General features: G+C 41.3%; 1 protein-coding gene across 1 annotated transcript in view; it reads left to right on the forward strand.

Annotated features, from left to right (window-relative positions):
- Positions 1 to 15,939, forward strand: part of dner (delta/notch-like EGF repeat containing) — a 63,035-nt gene that overhangs the window by 25,189 nt on the left and 21,907 nt on the right. The window contains exons 2-3 of the mRNA XM_030744474.1: positions 13,196 to 13,540; positions 13,681 to 13,778. Coding sequence (XP_030600334.1) covers positions 13,196 to 13,540; positions 13,681 to 13,778 — 443 coding nt within the window. The remainder of the gene's footprint in view (positions 1 to 13,195; positions 13,541 to 13,680; positions 13,779 to 15,939) is intronic.

Genomic DNA, 15,939 nt, shown 5'->3' on the forward strand with positions numbered 1-15,939 from the left:
AGTAATATTTCAGAGGCTGCACAGGATGTTAGTTTGTTTGCAACACCTTTGGGCCCCTAATGGCTCTCTATCTAGTCATCATGTGGGGCCAGGGACCTAAGTTTAAAGCAGCTATGATCAGGGGTTAATGTGGGCCGGAAAGGTGTTCCAGCACCTTCAATTAATAAGCAATTAAATCTGATAGGATGCATATTACTGCCAAGCCTGGCATCGCTTCCAGTGACGGCATATTAGGTACTTGATCAGTACGTAATAAGAAAATAATGGCATCTAACAGTCTGATTACACCCTCAATATTTCCCTTTTTCCTGCTTTCCTTCTTTTTTTCCTTGTCATCCCTGTGACTTGATCATGGTGGAACAGATAAAGTTGCTGTCGCAATACCGCAGCATCTAGGTAGAGGCCACCATAAATGGAGTAATGGCAGGTGATTTCAAATGCAACTCCTCAAACAACTCAACAAATAACAGAAAACACACAAGCTGTCTCTGTGGAGTTTGTCACACAATGTGTCTGTGAGCTAAATGTACAGTTTGCTGTATTTCCCAGGGAGAGAGAGAGAGAGAGAAAAAAACATGAATCTGCGACACAAAGATGAAGAAAGATGTAAGAAAGAGAGGAAATTAAAGGAAGATGAGGGATTATTTCGAAAGGTAAGCACGTGAAGTTTTAGAAACTGGAAATTTAAATCTTACATATAATGTCCTCATTTATTTTAACATTTTTAAAATAAGACATATGAATCTCTACATGATGTTTTGCTGAATTATGTTCTCTTTAGTGTAAAATTTCAGTGGTTATCTTAGGGAAGTTACCAGTAAAATGATAGATAGATAGATAGATAGATAGATAGATAGATAGATAGATAGATAGATAGATAGATAGATAGATAGATAGATAGATAGATAGATAGATAGATAGATAGATAGATAGATAGATAGATAGATAGATAGATAGATAGATAGATAGATAGATAGATAGAAAAACTGTTTTGCACTGAATGCCTAACATGTTGGGAGGGGCTGGTGCCACCCAGTGCCCTCCCTCTGCACACTCCCCTGACTTTGAGGCAAGTGAAGACATTATTAATGGGAATGAATGATACCAGTGATTCCTGTGACAGGCTGCGAAGCGTAGGGTTACAGGGTGTGACTGTGTCCAACTGCAATGAACAAAGAGTGAGTCACCTCATATGTGGTCGGGGCTTTAGCATAATGAGGAGAGCCAGAACACGATTCATCTCCTTCGTCATGCACACAGGAACAGGCTTTGGGAATTTCCGTTAAAGCCTAATAGAAGAAGCAGGTGGAAACAAAGGCAGCGCTAAGGAGAGAGAATATTGTACCCTTTTGTATTGTACATTTATCCAGCTCAAAATGATGAAATAATTCCGCATCCGCTGGTTGAAAGCTGTGTGACACGTGCTGAAAACAACTCTGACAGCTGTTATGACTACCATTCTAATAAACACATTCCTATTTACAGTCCTATGAAAAATAAAGTACACCCTTATTACTTCCATAGGAATTAAGAGGGTAAATAGCACCCAAGTGCTGCTAGTCAAATGCACTTGAAAAACTGATCATCAGTAAGTGCAACCACCTCTATAAAAACAGAGGCTTTGGCACTTTGCAGATTTGGAGCATTCAGGCACATGTTAACACAATGTCAAGAAGGAAAGGCATCAGCAGTTAAATTAGAGAAGCAACTGGCCATTTCCAAACAATTAAATGTTAAAGTTCATGACAGTGCAATTAGAAAAAGACTGAACAACGATTACATGTTTGGAAGGGTTTCCAGGAGAAAGACGTGGCAGCACAGCTTAGGTTTGCAATGTTGCATCTGAACAGACTGCATGACTTCTGGATCGATGTCCTTTGGACAGATGAGACAAAAGTGGAGATATTTGGCCAAAACGCCACATTTGGTGACCCAAACACAGCATATCAGCCCAAACACCTCATGCTAATTGTTGAGCACGGTGGTGAAGGGGTGATGATTTGGGCTTGTTTTGCAGTCACGGGACCCAGGCACCATGAAGACACTGAGTCAGGTGTGAACTCCTCTGTATACCAAACTACTATAGAGTCATATGTGGCTGAAACTGGGTCACGCAACAGGACAATGATCCCAAGCACAGTGGCAAATCTACGACAGAACAGCTGAGAAAGAAATGAATCAAGGTGTTGCAATGGACCAGTCAAAGTCCAGACTTCAAACCAGAGGGCTGTACATAAATGAACTGAAGCATTATTGTAAATAAGAGTGGACCAAAATTTCTCCACAATGATGTGAGAAACTGATAAAGTCATATAGAAAACCATTTCTTCATGTTTTTGCTGCTGAAAGTGGTTCTGAAAGAATTCTTTTTCAAATGACTGTACATAACCAGCAACATTCAAAACCACTTGGTGTGTTGAATTGTGTTGGGGAAAAAAAAGATAAAATACCTCTTTCACATACATGTAGTCCTTCGATTACTGTGTCTATAACTTCTCTCATAAAAGCTGAACATGGTGTCAGTTAGATCACCAACTATTCCTGATTTAGCTCTGCTGGAGGCTCGTCAATCATCTCACAGATAGCAGAGCTGACAGCTGACACTCTTAATTTCAGTTTAACTTCATAGCCAAAATGGCTGACAAGATAAAATGTGATCAAACGCTTGTTGAAACGAGCAGACAAAGATGGGACCCTCTTGGAAGCACATGCAAATGAAGATAAATATTCATCCTTACTGAAGACAGGAAAACATACAGAGCAAGTGTACTGACAGTCTACAGTGTTGAAGCTGAAGGTGTTCATTGTTGGTGCTCTTAAAGCTCATCCAGAATATATGAGAACATATCACACAGACTGTGGGAAGTCTGTGTAAGAAGCACATGTGGGTATTCATTATTTCTGGATCATTTTTGAATACTTTGGTTGTGTTTGGAAGTAGATTAAACTTTTCTCTTTATCTGAACAGCCTTCATTTGCACCTAAGCTCTTATTCTCTTCCCGGTCGATAATTTGTTTCATGCTTGTTTTTGTTTTGTTTTGAGTTTTTATGCTGCTTTGTCTCTTAAGCCAGCATACAGTTCTTGAATTAGGTCACTGGTGTCTTTTCGCTGGCACTGCAGGTCTTCTCTGTGTCCGAAAAATACATTTTCACATATAGGTACATACCCCCACACCCCCCTACACTGTCACAGGAAGGGGGGGGGGAGTCTCCAGGTGTGAATCTGAAAAGTGTCTGTGCTGACAGCAGAAGTGATGAGACTGGATCATGAGAGGGTTTCATGCTGGGTGGTTTTCTGAATGATGGGTGTAATAAATCATAACAGCAATAAAGTCTGCCTGGAATACTGACAGGAAATCACTGAACTCCTAAGGCAGAAGCTCAAAACACTGCATTACCGCGTCTTTGAATATTGTTAAGTTGACATTGTTGACAGGGCGGGACGAAGGTTGCAGAGTGATTACTTTTTCATTTGGAAATGTGACAAATAAATTTGTCATTTCTTCAGAAAAATAATCCCACTCGTCAGCTCCTCGGTATCCTTTTACTCCAGTCAGACACAGCAGAGCTGGACAAAGTATATATCTGACAGGTTGTCAGTGCATCATATGACTTATATAGAAAGACACACTTATTAAAGACTAACGCTGACACCTAAGAGGAGATAGGTGGGGTTTCACCTGACCTGAGCAGTCTTTATATTGCGGGAAGAATCTGAGGTGTTTGGCATGCCATTGCTGTGAGGTGAACATTGTTATGTTAAGCAGTAAGGTAGTCTTAAAAGAAATTATATACTCTCATATTTGATTTTGTGATACTGTAAACCTGCAGAACAGTGTAAGAAGCCTTTACCCAGAATGTCATAGAAAATCACATCCTTTTATTAGGAATCATTTGATGTGCAGATTAATACACTTTCACTTCTGCGACAGTTGATGTTTCCGATCAGCTACTTAAAAAAAAAATTTTTTTTTATATCTTTATTTTTTTAATATTAGCACTGTTGTAACTAATGATGAACGATGGTCATCAGAAACCGTATTGAATTACAGCCACATTTTTGCCACACGTCAGACAGAAGTGACCACCACCATCTGTAGCTGAGAGTTGTTAATGACCAGAGTCAGTCACACAGGCCTACAGACCAGTTCATGACACCTTTGCAACAACTGGTTGCTAAGGAAAATATGTATTCCCCAACTGGTTGACAAGTGGTTGCTCGACATAGCTGGAAGCCACTGTAAGATTGATTGCTAAAATCTCAGTCACACTGGACTAGAGACTGGTTGGTGACCTTGTGGTAAACTGATGGTGAAACTGGTTGCACAGAGGTATAAGGTGCTTGCAAAAAACAAATCTGCTTGCAATTGTTTTGGCCGCTAGCAGTTTGTCATGATTGCCCATAGTCTGCATGGAAGACACAGACTTGTCTGCAAACACTGGCCAACTGCTCACCAAGTGGTAGTGAAACTGTGAAAAGTGCAACACAAACAGGAAATGGAGAACTAATTGATGAGCGCTTGCACTTGCAGACAAGTTGGTGTCTTCCTTGCAAACTAGAGGCAACTGTGGCAATCTGCTGGCAACCAAAGCAATCACAAGGAGGTTTTTGGTGCAGCACCCTGTTTGGGGTTGATTTCAGGCAGTTTGGAACCAGCAACCTCTCTCAATCCCCAGCCAACCGGTCAGTGAATGCAAGTTTTTTTTATAGCTATCAGTGGTTGTCAGGTTGTCGATGACCCGTTTCTAGGCATGTGTGACTGGGACAGAAGCAAATAAATACCCACATTCTAAGTAAACAGCAGGCATTGTTAAAATCTGGCAGGAATTATGATTGCAGACACCAGACAACGCTCAAGTCCAATTCTTAATCTGCATTTAGCTTGATTCTGTCTTTACCAACTCTTCAAAAGATGTCTTCAGCGTTAGTTTGATCTCTTTCATCTTTATCTTCATTCAGTCTCTTTATCAGAGATATTTGTCTTGGTGATTTTGTACGGTGAGACTTTTTAAAAGTAAAGCAGTGAACTTTGCTGCGCTTAATTATATTAACATTTCACCACAGCATGCTTGTTTCATGGATATCTAGCCTCACATTTCTTTCATATTACCAGCAGAATTTATCTAATAAATATTTCAGAACCATTCCTGCACTTTTTTCCCCCAAGTTTTCCCCAAATATAGACTTGAAATCTAAGCAAATATGTTAGTCACAGGATTTGAAATTAACACCAGCTAAAGGCCCAGATCCTAAAATATTCGGTGTAGCTGTGACTCACTTGAGTCTTTCCCTTTTTTGACACTTAGACAGTTCCTCGGCTGCTTTTCCATCAGTTTATTGTGTTAGGAAACGGAGGAGAGATTAAACTCTCTTCCAGAGATGCTGATCCTCTTGCTAACATGGCCTGTTAACAAACCCACCACTTTCCTGCCAAAGATAGAAATATGTAACACCGTCTTGCATCATGAGAGAAAAAAAACTAAAAAGCCTAAAACTGAGCTTAAATATTTTAATTGTCTGCAAGGTTCCTGTCTCTTATTTATGGATTTGGAGGTGCATTCCTTTCTTGTTTTTTCACAGGTTCTGCATGTCTCTTATTTAATTAGAAGGCATAAGTACAGCTCCTTTTTGTTTCCAAACTATTATCCTGAGAGGTACTCAGTAACTCTTGTGTCTTCATTACATATTGCCTGAACCACTTCTCCGTGTTGCTGCTTCCTTGTTCTTCGGTTTGCTTATTGTATTTTATGCCTCATTTGGTCTGTTTTTGCTCTTCAGCTGTACTCCCTCAGTCACTTGGCTCATAAAGCAGGGGTTCGCTGAAGAAGAGTGCGACATTTTTCTGGGGCTTCCTGTCTGGACAGCAGATGCAAACAGTCCAAGTCAAAAGAGTCATGTAAAGTGAATTTGTCATCTGATTAGACCGGATCAGTGTGTGTCAGTTTTCATGGATTCCTGACTTATCTGTGCCATGTGTACCATGTGTATGCAACATCACTTTGGGCTCAAACCTCATAAGAGAAGACTTCAGTAAATACCGCAGGGAGAAATGGGTCTATTGAGGGATGATTTCCAAGTATTATTTTGTCACTATCATGAATTAAATATTTTGTTTTAGCTGGCTTGCGGGTGCTCATTATGCACCACACATTTCAGATAAAAATTACTGCTGGCTATATGAAAGTTTAATTTGGTTCATCCAGCTAATTGCTGTGTGATTGATTATATAATTACAGGGTGTTTGTTCCGTGGCTGTTTCAGTCACATAGCTCTGGCTTTAATTCCCCAAACTGTGGTGATGCAGTGTGTTTCACAGCTGTCGGTCGGTGGCGTATAGTGCTGTTAAAGCTCTGTTTGTGTTCATGGTGCTAAGTACACAGCCTGCATGTTGCAGGGTTGTATTTTCTCCTCAGCCTCATATTCCCTGATATTTGTACTGCTCCTCTGAGATTACACAGTGCAGAGAGAGAGAGATGCTCTAGTTTCTCTCTGTAGCCTTAAATTCAGCAAACAGCAAATGCTCGACAAATAACGCGGCCGGTCTTAAAACGAAGATGGATCTAGTTCAGCAGCATCAATTTTTAAAGTTATCTCTCATTAGTAAAGCATTAAATGAAAGAATCATGTAGACACGTCATGTAATCATCTCCGCTGATACCCCTTCAGGTCAGATTGCAGCGAGAACAAATTCATCCACTGAGATCCTGATTTGGCTATTTGTGAACAAGTGTTTTCACCAGAGAGAGGTGAAGACAAACTGGATCTGTTCTCCCTCTGCTGGTGGTGGTGGTGGGGTCACCCTGACCAAGGGAGGTAAAATGCTGATAAACAGCCCAGATGAGGAAGTAAGTGGATTATGAGATGGATCATCTCTCTGTAGCATGATGGGACACTTTGGGCAAATACTGAGTCTGTGTGTACAGGGAATGGATGAAGCCCAGGGGAGCGTGTGTGTGTGTGTGTGTGTGTGTGTGTGTGTGTGTGTGTGTGTGTGTGTGTGTGTGTGTGTGTGTGTGTGTGTGTGTGTGAATACTCACAGTACTGCCAAAACATATATATTTATCTCTGCTACTGTGCAGAGCATTGTATGCTAATTGTTCTCACCTTATGGCACCAAGCAAATCCATCTATGGTAACATATCTTGTCCTAAGCTGTTTTCACACAGGCATGGCAGCCCTCAACTTTTGTAGACGCTGCACGTAAGGAGTGTGAAGAATTTTGGACACTTCCAGATTGGACGTTAAACAGCCTTTAACCAGCCAGCTACTCTGTGACAGTGTGTGGTACGATCTTACTTTACACCCAAAGTACCAGGATAAGTCTAAATAAAGAAAACATTTAGCTTTTTTTGATAAGTGGCTCACTTGCTCTTTGCTCACATTATGTTTTCCAAAGAAAATACTGATAATGTGTTTTCCTTCCATAAACTGAATTACGTTCAGGATTCAGCGCCTCTTCCTAACCTAATAATTTTCCTTTGTGTGAAACTTTGTTTATAATCTTCACATGCATATTTCAGTTGTCCTTTTTAGTGTGATTAGCTGAACGATGTGGCCATTAAAAGTGAACCCCTGCAGTATTATCATCACCAACCACTCAAATGAGTCGCACTTAAAGAACAAGTGGCTGATAATAATGGTGAAATGGAGCGCTCAGTTGGCTTTCCGGCATTAGGGTTGGAGGCTCACATTAACTTGTTGAACTCTGTTTAGTGAAATGATATTTTTGAACTTAAACCCTTGAAAAGAGTGATTGAAACCAAGAGGGAGCACAAACATTTCATTCAAGCATGAATGCTGAATATAAAAAAACCCACTGAGATTAATATTCAGCTACATCAGTGTCCACTGAAATGGTAGCTAAAGAGATTTGCTGTCCAGTTATTTGCTGGAAAATGTTCCAATTCGGGCCCAAAAGGTGGTGTTTATTTATTTGATGGGAGTGGAAGTGTGGAAGAGTGAAATGTTGTCAGAAGGTTGGAGGATTCTTTAAATTATTAGGTACACATTTTCTTGTACTAGGCTGGACCCCTTTGTTGCCATCAAAACTGACTAAATTCTTTGTGGCACAGATTCAACAAGGTGCTATAAACATTCCTCAGAGATTTTGGTCCATATTGACATAAAAACATCACACAGTTGCTGGAAGCAGCTAACAGAAGATGGGTGCACTGTGGTCAAAAAGAGATGGACATGGTCAGCAACAACACTTTGGTAGGCTGTGGCATATGAGCAATGCTGATTTGATACTAAGGGGCCCAGTGTTTGCCAAGAAAATATCCTCCACACCACTACACCACCAGCCTGAACTGTTGATACGAGGCAACACAGTGGATCCAAACGCTGACTCTACCATCTGATTGTCGTAGAAGAAATTAAGACTCATCAGACCAAAGCAACATTTTTCCAGTCTTCTGTTGTCCAATTTTGGTGAGCTCATGTAAACCATAGGCTCAGGTTCCTGTTCTTAGCTGACAGGAGTATCACCCAGTGTGGTCTTAAGTTGCTGTAGCCCATCTGCTTCAAAATCCGACGTGTTGTGTATTCAGAAATGCTCTTCTGCATACCTTGCTTGTAGTGAGTGGTCATTTGATACATTTGCCTTCCTCTCAGCTTGAACCAGGCAGGTTATTCTCCCCCAACATCAACAAGGCATTTTCACCCAGAGAACTGCTGCTCGCTGGATATTTTTTCTTTTCCAGACCATTCTCTGTAAACCCTAGAGATGGTTCTGTGGGAAAATCCTAGTAGATCAGCAGCTTCTGAAATACTCAGTACCCTTCTGGCACCAACAACCATGCTGTGTTCAAAGTCACTTAAGTCATCTTTCGTCCCCATTCTGATACTCTGTTTGCTCTTCAGCAGATTTTCTTGACCATGCCTAAACACCTAAATACACGAGTTGCTGCAATGTGATTGGATACTTGGGTTAATAAACAATTAAGCAGGTGTACCTAACAAAGTGGCTAATTAGTGTATATCTATGATATTGCATATATGTTTACTCTTCTCTACAGAGTTATTTATTAAAATCATTAAACATAAAAATGACATCCACTTTTCACAGCTGTGTTCAAATAAGTGACCATCATCTATTCTAGCACATGCAGCCTTTCAGCTCTGTCCTGTGCTCTTTAGGCAGCTAATGATCATTGCTACTGTAAGTTTACTTGAAGGATTACGTACCACTCAGTTATGGTTGGGCTGCAAACTGTTTTGCTGAAATCTTAAAAGCTTTGCTGTTTTTATCCAACAACAGTTTGCAGCACCAGTTGTAGTAGTGTAGCTGATGAATTGTTGCGCTTGATTTTTCCTTATTGTAACATCTTTTCAAATAACACCCGATGCCACCCACCCAGTAAGCAACTCAGCTCTCCCCCCTGGATAGAGTGAAATAACAATGCTTTCAGGCAGCTTTATAACTTGCACTAATCTGTGTCGAGAAACTTTCTTTGCACTCTCTGAGGTCAGAAGGCGGCTTCATATTTTTCATCTTCTTGTTCAAGCACACTTCTGCCATTCAGTCTGAACGTCTGAGTAAAGACCCAAAACATTTGCGAACCCTTTTTACAGTGCATTTTCTATAGCTCAGAGTAGCACTATCCTCAATATACAGTATGTTGAGCTTTTTGCTCCCCTGTCCTCATTTATGCTTTACACTGAAAGGCTGACTTATCAAATGGTAATTCTAAAGGATGTTTCACAGCCCACATGAAGCCAATAAAGAACATAATGAAAATAGAAATCAGCTTTAACAAACATGCAGTTTCATGCCTTCGTCATTGCTACGGCTTCGGCTCACTGACACAGCTCGTCAAGTCGTCGCAGCATAAACATTTCCTTTCTTGTCAGGGTGTCAGTAGACGCCATTAGCAGTGTAACACTTCATCATCATACCTCTGTTAATTATCAGGGGATGTTAAGTTGCTGAAAAAGTCACACCCAGCGTTTAAGGTACATGCAGATGGTGCATATTTAGTTAGCCACTCGTGTGCGGTGACATGCTTACTTTGCACTTCTAAATAAAACTTTTGCTCACTTTCAACATGCTCTTACTTTCTTTCACCTCTTTAAATTAAACAGTAATGTGCAGAATTACACAATGTATGTGTGTAAGTATAAATGAGTCTTCCCACCACCATTTGAACAACATATCTTGTGTGTGTGTGTGTGTGTGTGTGTGGCATGTCTACAGAAACAGACTCATCCTGCCCCTCCACCAGGTTAAATTGAGGCTGGCAGTGCTTAAGTATTGTCGCTGTTTCCCTCCATCCAGCTGTATTGATCTTTCCTCCTCAGGGCAGCTATCTCAAATTAGCAAATAGATCACAGCACCTTGAGAAGCAATTAATTTGGCCTCGGAGGATCTCTTTGTTCTGTGTGTTGGAGCATGTGGGGATATAGATAAAGGAGCTAATGTGGGTTATTATCAGCTGCTTAGAAGAAATTGATTCACATGGTTTGCCAGAGCCCAGAGCATATGAGCTGTGTGGTGCAGCAGAGCATCCAGAAAAATGAAGCAGGAAAAGGTGTAATACACAAAAAGCTAAAATGCCAAGCGTGTCAGGGCAGCATGATAAATCGGAACGAGTTCTGCAAATGTGTTTTCATTTAACACAACCGGTAAGGGTAAAGCTGGGTAGAGCAATGCCCAATGGCAAACACAAGGTTGCCATCATCTACACACTATACCAGGGATAGCAGTTATGTGAGGAGGATGTCAAGCAGATGCTGCACATGCCTGTGATCTGTGTGAAACATTTGTGAATCTATTCCAAACTTAACTTCTAATAGTGAGTATATAACCAGCATTCAACCAGCCACCAGACACTGTGAATGCACAAAACAAATATTTTTGCTTTTAATTATTATAAGGATATTTTTACTGAATTAATCAAATGCAGTCCTGTAAAAAAACAAAGAACACCCTTACTGCTTTCATGGGAATTAAGAGGGTAATTAGCAGCTGGGCGCTGCTAATCAGATGCACTTGATTAATTGACCATGAGTGAGTGTGAACACCTCTATAAAAGCAGAAGTGTTAGCAGTTTACTGGCCTGGAGCATTCCGGTGTGTTTTAACAAGCTTCCCAGGAGTGAACGTCCCAGGATATTCAACCCAAGCTCAGGCCATGCAATGCTCAGAAACAAATACATCCAAGAGCTACATCTCAGACTCTACAGGCCTCAGTTAGCATGTTAAATGTTAAATTTTATGACAGCACAATTAAAAAAAGACTGAACAAGTATGGGTTGTTTGGAAGGGTTGCCAGGAGAAAGCCTCTAAAAAGAACATGGCAGCACAGCTTAGGTTTAGGCTGCATCTGATAAGGCTTCTGGAACAAAGCCTTTTGGACAGACAGGACCGAATTGGAGATGTTTCTCCATGACTCCACAGTCCTGTGAAAAACTAAGCTAAGTCAATTTTCTTTTTCATGCAAATGTATGTAATCTAAACAGTTTTGAAACACTTTTTCAGGTGATCAGCCCAGAATCAGAAGTGTCAGTAATAGTCAACAGACAAAAATGACCAAATCTTCACAGCCGAGGACTGATTAAAAAAATGTCAAATACATTTCTGAGAAGATTGAGAAGATATAAATGCAGACAAAAATATAAACTTTGTTGCCACTTCTTAAAGTTCGACCATGAAGTTCAGCTTCATTAAGATAATGTTCACTTTTGATCGACTGTCAGAGAAGCACTGCTTTGACTATGTATGTCTTCAGGTATCAGATTTTTGTGGTGTCAAGCTTCACTGCGTTATACTGAAACGTTATATTTTGTCCACCCCCATTTAAAAATACGAGAAGGTTTGAATACTAGAAACCGAGGCAGCCCAGCCCAAGATCACCTGTACCTACAGCCTCGGAAAGTTGTCAGAAAAAGTGACGGGTGCTTTTTGTCATTCAGATTTGAGCTAATTTTGTCTAGTCCTGTTGTGCTTTCCTTGAGCACATTTTGTGCAGCTGGGATGGAGACATTTAGGATAGTAGAAAAAAATCAGGAATGACACTCAACAAAGGTCATGAGCTACAATAAGGCTGCATTGCTGTTCTCTAAAGGTTGATAAACTCAGTCCCCAGTGCCATCTGAGTGCAGATAAGAGCAGCAGACTGTGCAACGACTGCTGAGCGGCTTGCTGGGACTGTTGGGACTGCTCAGCTTCAGAACAGGGAAAGTTTGATAGAAGCGCTGCTTGTAAAAACCTGAGAGAGATTAACACTAATGAGCTGTGACGTGCTTGTGGAGAGAGTGGACTGTTAATGATGCCTTGTTGTTCTGCTGCTTCTCACACATACTTAACGTTCACATGCTCGCATCTTTACGCACTGAGGGTATTTGGCATGAGCATCATTCCCCAGCCTCTGTTCACCCTCTCCTCCCTCAGTTTTTGTTTTCAGTTGGCTTTATTAAAACTGCATCCAAACTCATTCATTTTAGACAGCTGGAGCCACAGATACCTGAGGTTGTTTCAGTGAAAAAAAAAAAAAAACCCACAATAAAAAGAGGCAGCAGGATTAGAGACATTCTTAAGATGGCTCTGAAAGCCAAGCAAATACAACACAGTGTGACACAGCGAGCTTCATAAATGTGGCTTTGTCCCTTTTCACCTTCAACATCCACGCCTCAGTGTTTTCTCCAAATATGATCAATTATTGATGGGGGAAACCAGCATGAAGGAGGCTGTCAGGGTGCATTTTTCCCTTTGCTGCATGATGTGGGGGAAACCATACTTTGGGACAAAGTGCAAGTGCGTCCATGCTGTGAGGGTGAAAAATATAAGACGGGATAAAAGAAATGCAGTCCCTCGACAATTTACTGGAAACAAAGAGTCAAAATTTAATAAAAGGTAAGAGCAGAGATGAGGATATAAATGGGGAAGCTGAGTCAGAGAGCAATAAAAGAAGACGCTGAGTAGCAGGGGAAAGAAAAATGATGAGTGCGAGTTTGGACTGCTTGTAAAATTTCTTGTCCTCCACAGTGTTTTAAGGGCCCTCTCACAGATCCCATTAAAAGAGAAGCTGACTACTTTGTTGACATTTTGTGATTTGGATGTAAAAATTGACCAAAAAAAAAAAAAAAAGAGCTCAGGCAGTGCAAAGGACAGCAGTCAAAAGCACATTTAGGTGTTTTTGTTCCGTTTCTTCCTTTTGACATTTTGCCTGTTATTTATTTTCTCCATTATTTCAGTTTTTCACGGACCCCTGTGCCAGCAGCCCCTGTCTCCATGGAAACTGCAGCCAGCGCGATGGCGGTGAGGAGGGGGAGCCGACCTACACCTGCGACTGCGCCGAAGGCTACGAGGGGGAGAGGTGCGATCAGATCCTATTGGACCTGCCGGCCGCAGACTGGGACCCTGCCACCCCCTCCGCTCCAGAGCTGGCCACCCCCGTCGCCTCCACGACCACAGCCGCCACTCAGGCGCCCCAACCAACCACCATCCCCTCCACCACAACACCGGCTCCTCCCACCCTGCAGCCATGGCAACCCAAACCTGGGCAGAGGATGCTGGTCGTACCGTGGGAGGCAGACAGGGTGAGATAACTTCTACACTAAATTTAGGCCTTAAGCTTAAATTTAAAAAGTACAAAGATTTCATGTCATGTGTTGATGCGTGTGTGTGTGTGTGTGTGTGTGTGTGTGTGTGTGTGTGTGTGTGTGTGTGTGTGTTTCAGGTGACCGAGGGTCTGCATTGTGTGAGTCCTGAGCTTTGCGAGCTGACATCAGGAACTCTGACTCTGTCTCTGGAGGTGCCCGAAGAGACAGCTGTAAAGTAAATGTACCATCAAGTACCTTTTATAACTCCCTGCTGTCCCCTTAGAGCAAGCTCCGATTAACCGGAAACACAGCCCCAGGACAAGATCTACCTATGGGGCCTTATTTATTCATCTCGCTCTGTTTCCGCTGTATCTGCCTGGTTTCTTTTAACTACTCGAGAGATGCAGTTTGCTCAGCAGACAGAATGACAGTTTAATTAAATTTTCCCAAAAGAGATTGAGAGACCAGACAAATCTTCTATTTGGGAATATGAACCTGGAACCTAGAACATGTTTGTGTGGGAGCTTCTTTACATTTAGTGAATGCACAGACATCTCTTTAACTGAAATAAAATAGGTTGTAAAATTACAGTTGGACACCAATGTTGTGTTTTAGTCATATGTGATTGCTGGCAAATTATTCCAAACTCATATTAATGCAGTGAACAAGGACTCTGGTCCCTGGGGCTGCTATTCACGCTGCCATTTTGGTAATCCAGCCTTTAAGGAATAGACTGTCAGAGAGTTGTTGAGATAAAAAAAAATGGTCTGGCTGCACTCTTGAAAGATGCTTCTGGGAAGTCTTGAAATTAACTGTAGTTCAGTAAATTGCAGTGGAAACATTTGGTAGTTAAACACAAATTTCACCCACACCATGCTCAAATTTTGACCTGCTGGGATCTGACAGTGAAATGCTCGTAACACCCACAGATCTCATGGATTAATTATTTACCCTGTGTATTACTGACTATTTGAGGTACCATTAAACTGAAATAGAACTGATATGCTCACAACCATATGAATGGGTGAGTGTGTCCAAACTTTTGACTAGTACTGTATGTGACCTAAATCATCTTTCTTATGAGTCTAATTGATAATTCTGATGTAACTGCGAGCAGTAGTAATTTTTATTCATCAACATTTTCAGATATTTACAACTCTTTCAGTTGCAGCCGGGGGGAATATCCCATCTCAGCTTCTCATAATTATGGTGTGAACAATATGGCATGAACTTGGTGTTAGTTCAGTGATGTGGAAATGCACTCAGGAGGCGGTGTTGTTGGGAAAACTTTCACCTACAAGTAGCTGGTGATTGTTTTTCATCTTGGTGTTATGTAAGTACACAAACACCAGAACCTAACCTAAAAAAAACCACCTCAGCAAAATTCGCTTGCTTCTTTGGATCCTAATCAGCAAGAACAAAGCATGCTGTCCAATATATTGGGTACATAATTATCATCAAGAATCATTAAAATAGATTCTACTTTGCGCTGCCTTTTATCTGCATACTTGCATGCAGAAGCTTTCCTTAGAAACAGATCACAGCTCATAGATTTTTAAGCTAATTACCTTCCACTCGAATCCCCTCATGACTCTACTCTGCATGCATGCAATGCATGCGTGCATTCTGCCTTTTCAGAGCTTGTTTGCTTGCAAACTTTGTTACTGTGGCTCAGTCAATAAGGGTCAATGAATTATGCTGAAGAAACGGTCAAGGTGAATGCCGGGTGTCCTTGATGTAGCACCTCATTATAAATTGCAGGCACGATTCAGGTCCCTGATCACGATCGCAGACCGAGAGCCGCGAGTTAATCAACTGCTGCTGCTTTGTTTTCATACTGTATAATTACACACGACACCTCAATGCACGCCCAGATGCAGACAGTGAAGGGCACTCATACAAATTCTGCGCACCCCACTCAGAAATGAAGCAGCTATTCAAAAGTGACATCAAGTTAGTGATGCTGATTCGTATCACACAGAGGCCGGAGAGAGGGAGCAAGAGAGCGGTTGTCATGTCTCTAAAGATACTCACTGTGTGTACAGTCATGCTGAGTATCACTCAGGAGACTATTAACTCTTTTAAAGTAAGTGCTTTGACATAATAATCAGTCTAGTTCTATAATTACTCACTGGCCACTAAAAATGAGACGAATACCAACATGAAATGGAACAAAGCCTTACACATTCCTAACACATATGAATACACACCGATAAAATGAAGGACTAGCTGTCGGATACCACGTGGCCCATTTTAATTTTAAGATCCTCAGATATGTGAGCTCCTCATGTTGTCCCTCAGGCTGAAACGAAGGAAAACTCATTTCGGTTGCAAGCAGCCCGTCCACCGTCTTATTATTGCAGTCACTGCTCATACCTTCACCTTCAGGTGCAGCT

This window comes from Archocentrus centrarchus, chromosome 13, assembly GCF_007364275.1.
Source record: "Archocentrus centrarchus isolate MPI-CPG fArcCen1 chromosome 13, fArcCen1, whole genome shotgun sequence".
Taxonomy (NCBI): domain Eukaryota; kingdom Metazoa; phylum Chordata; class Actinopteri; order Cichliformes; family Cichlidae; genus Archocentrus; species Archocentrus centrarchus.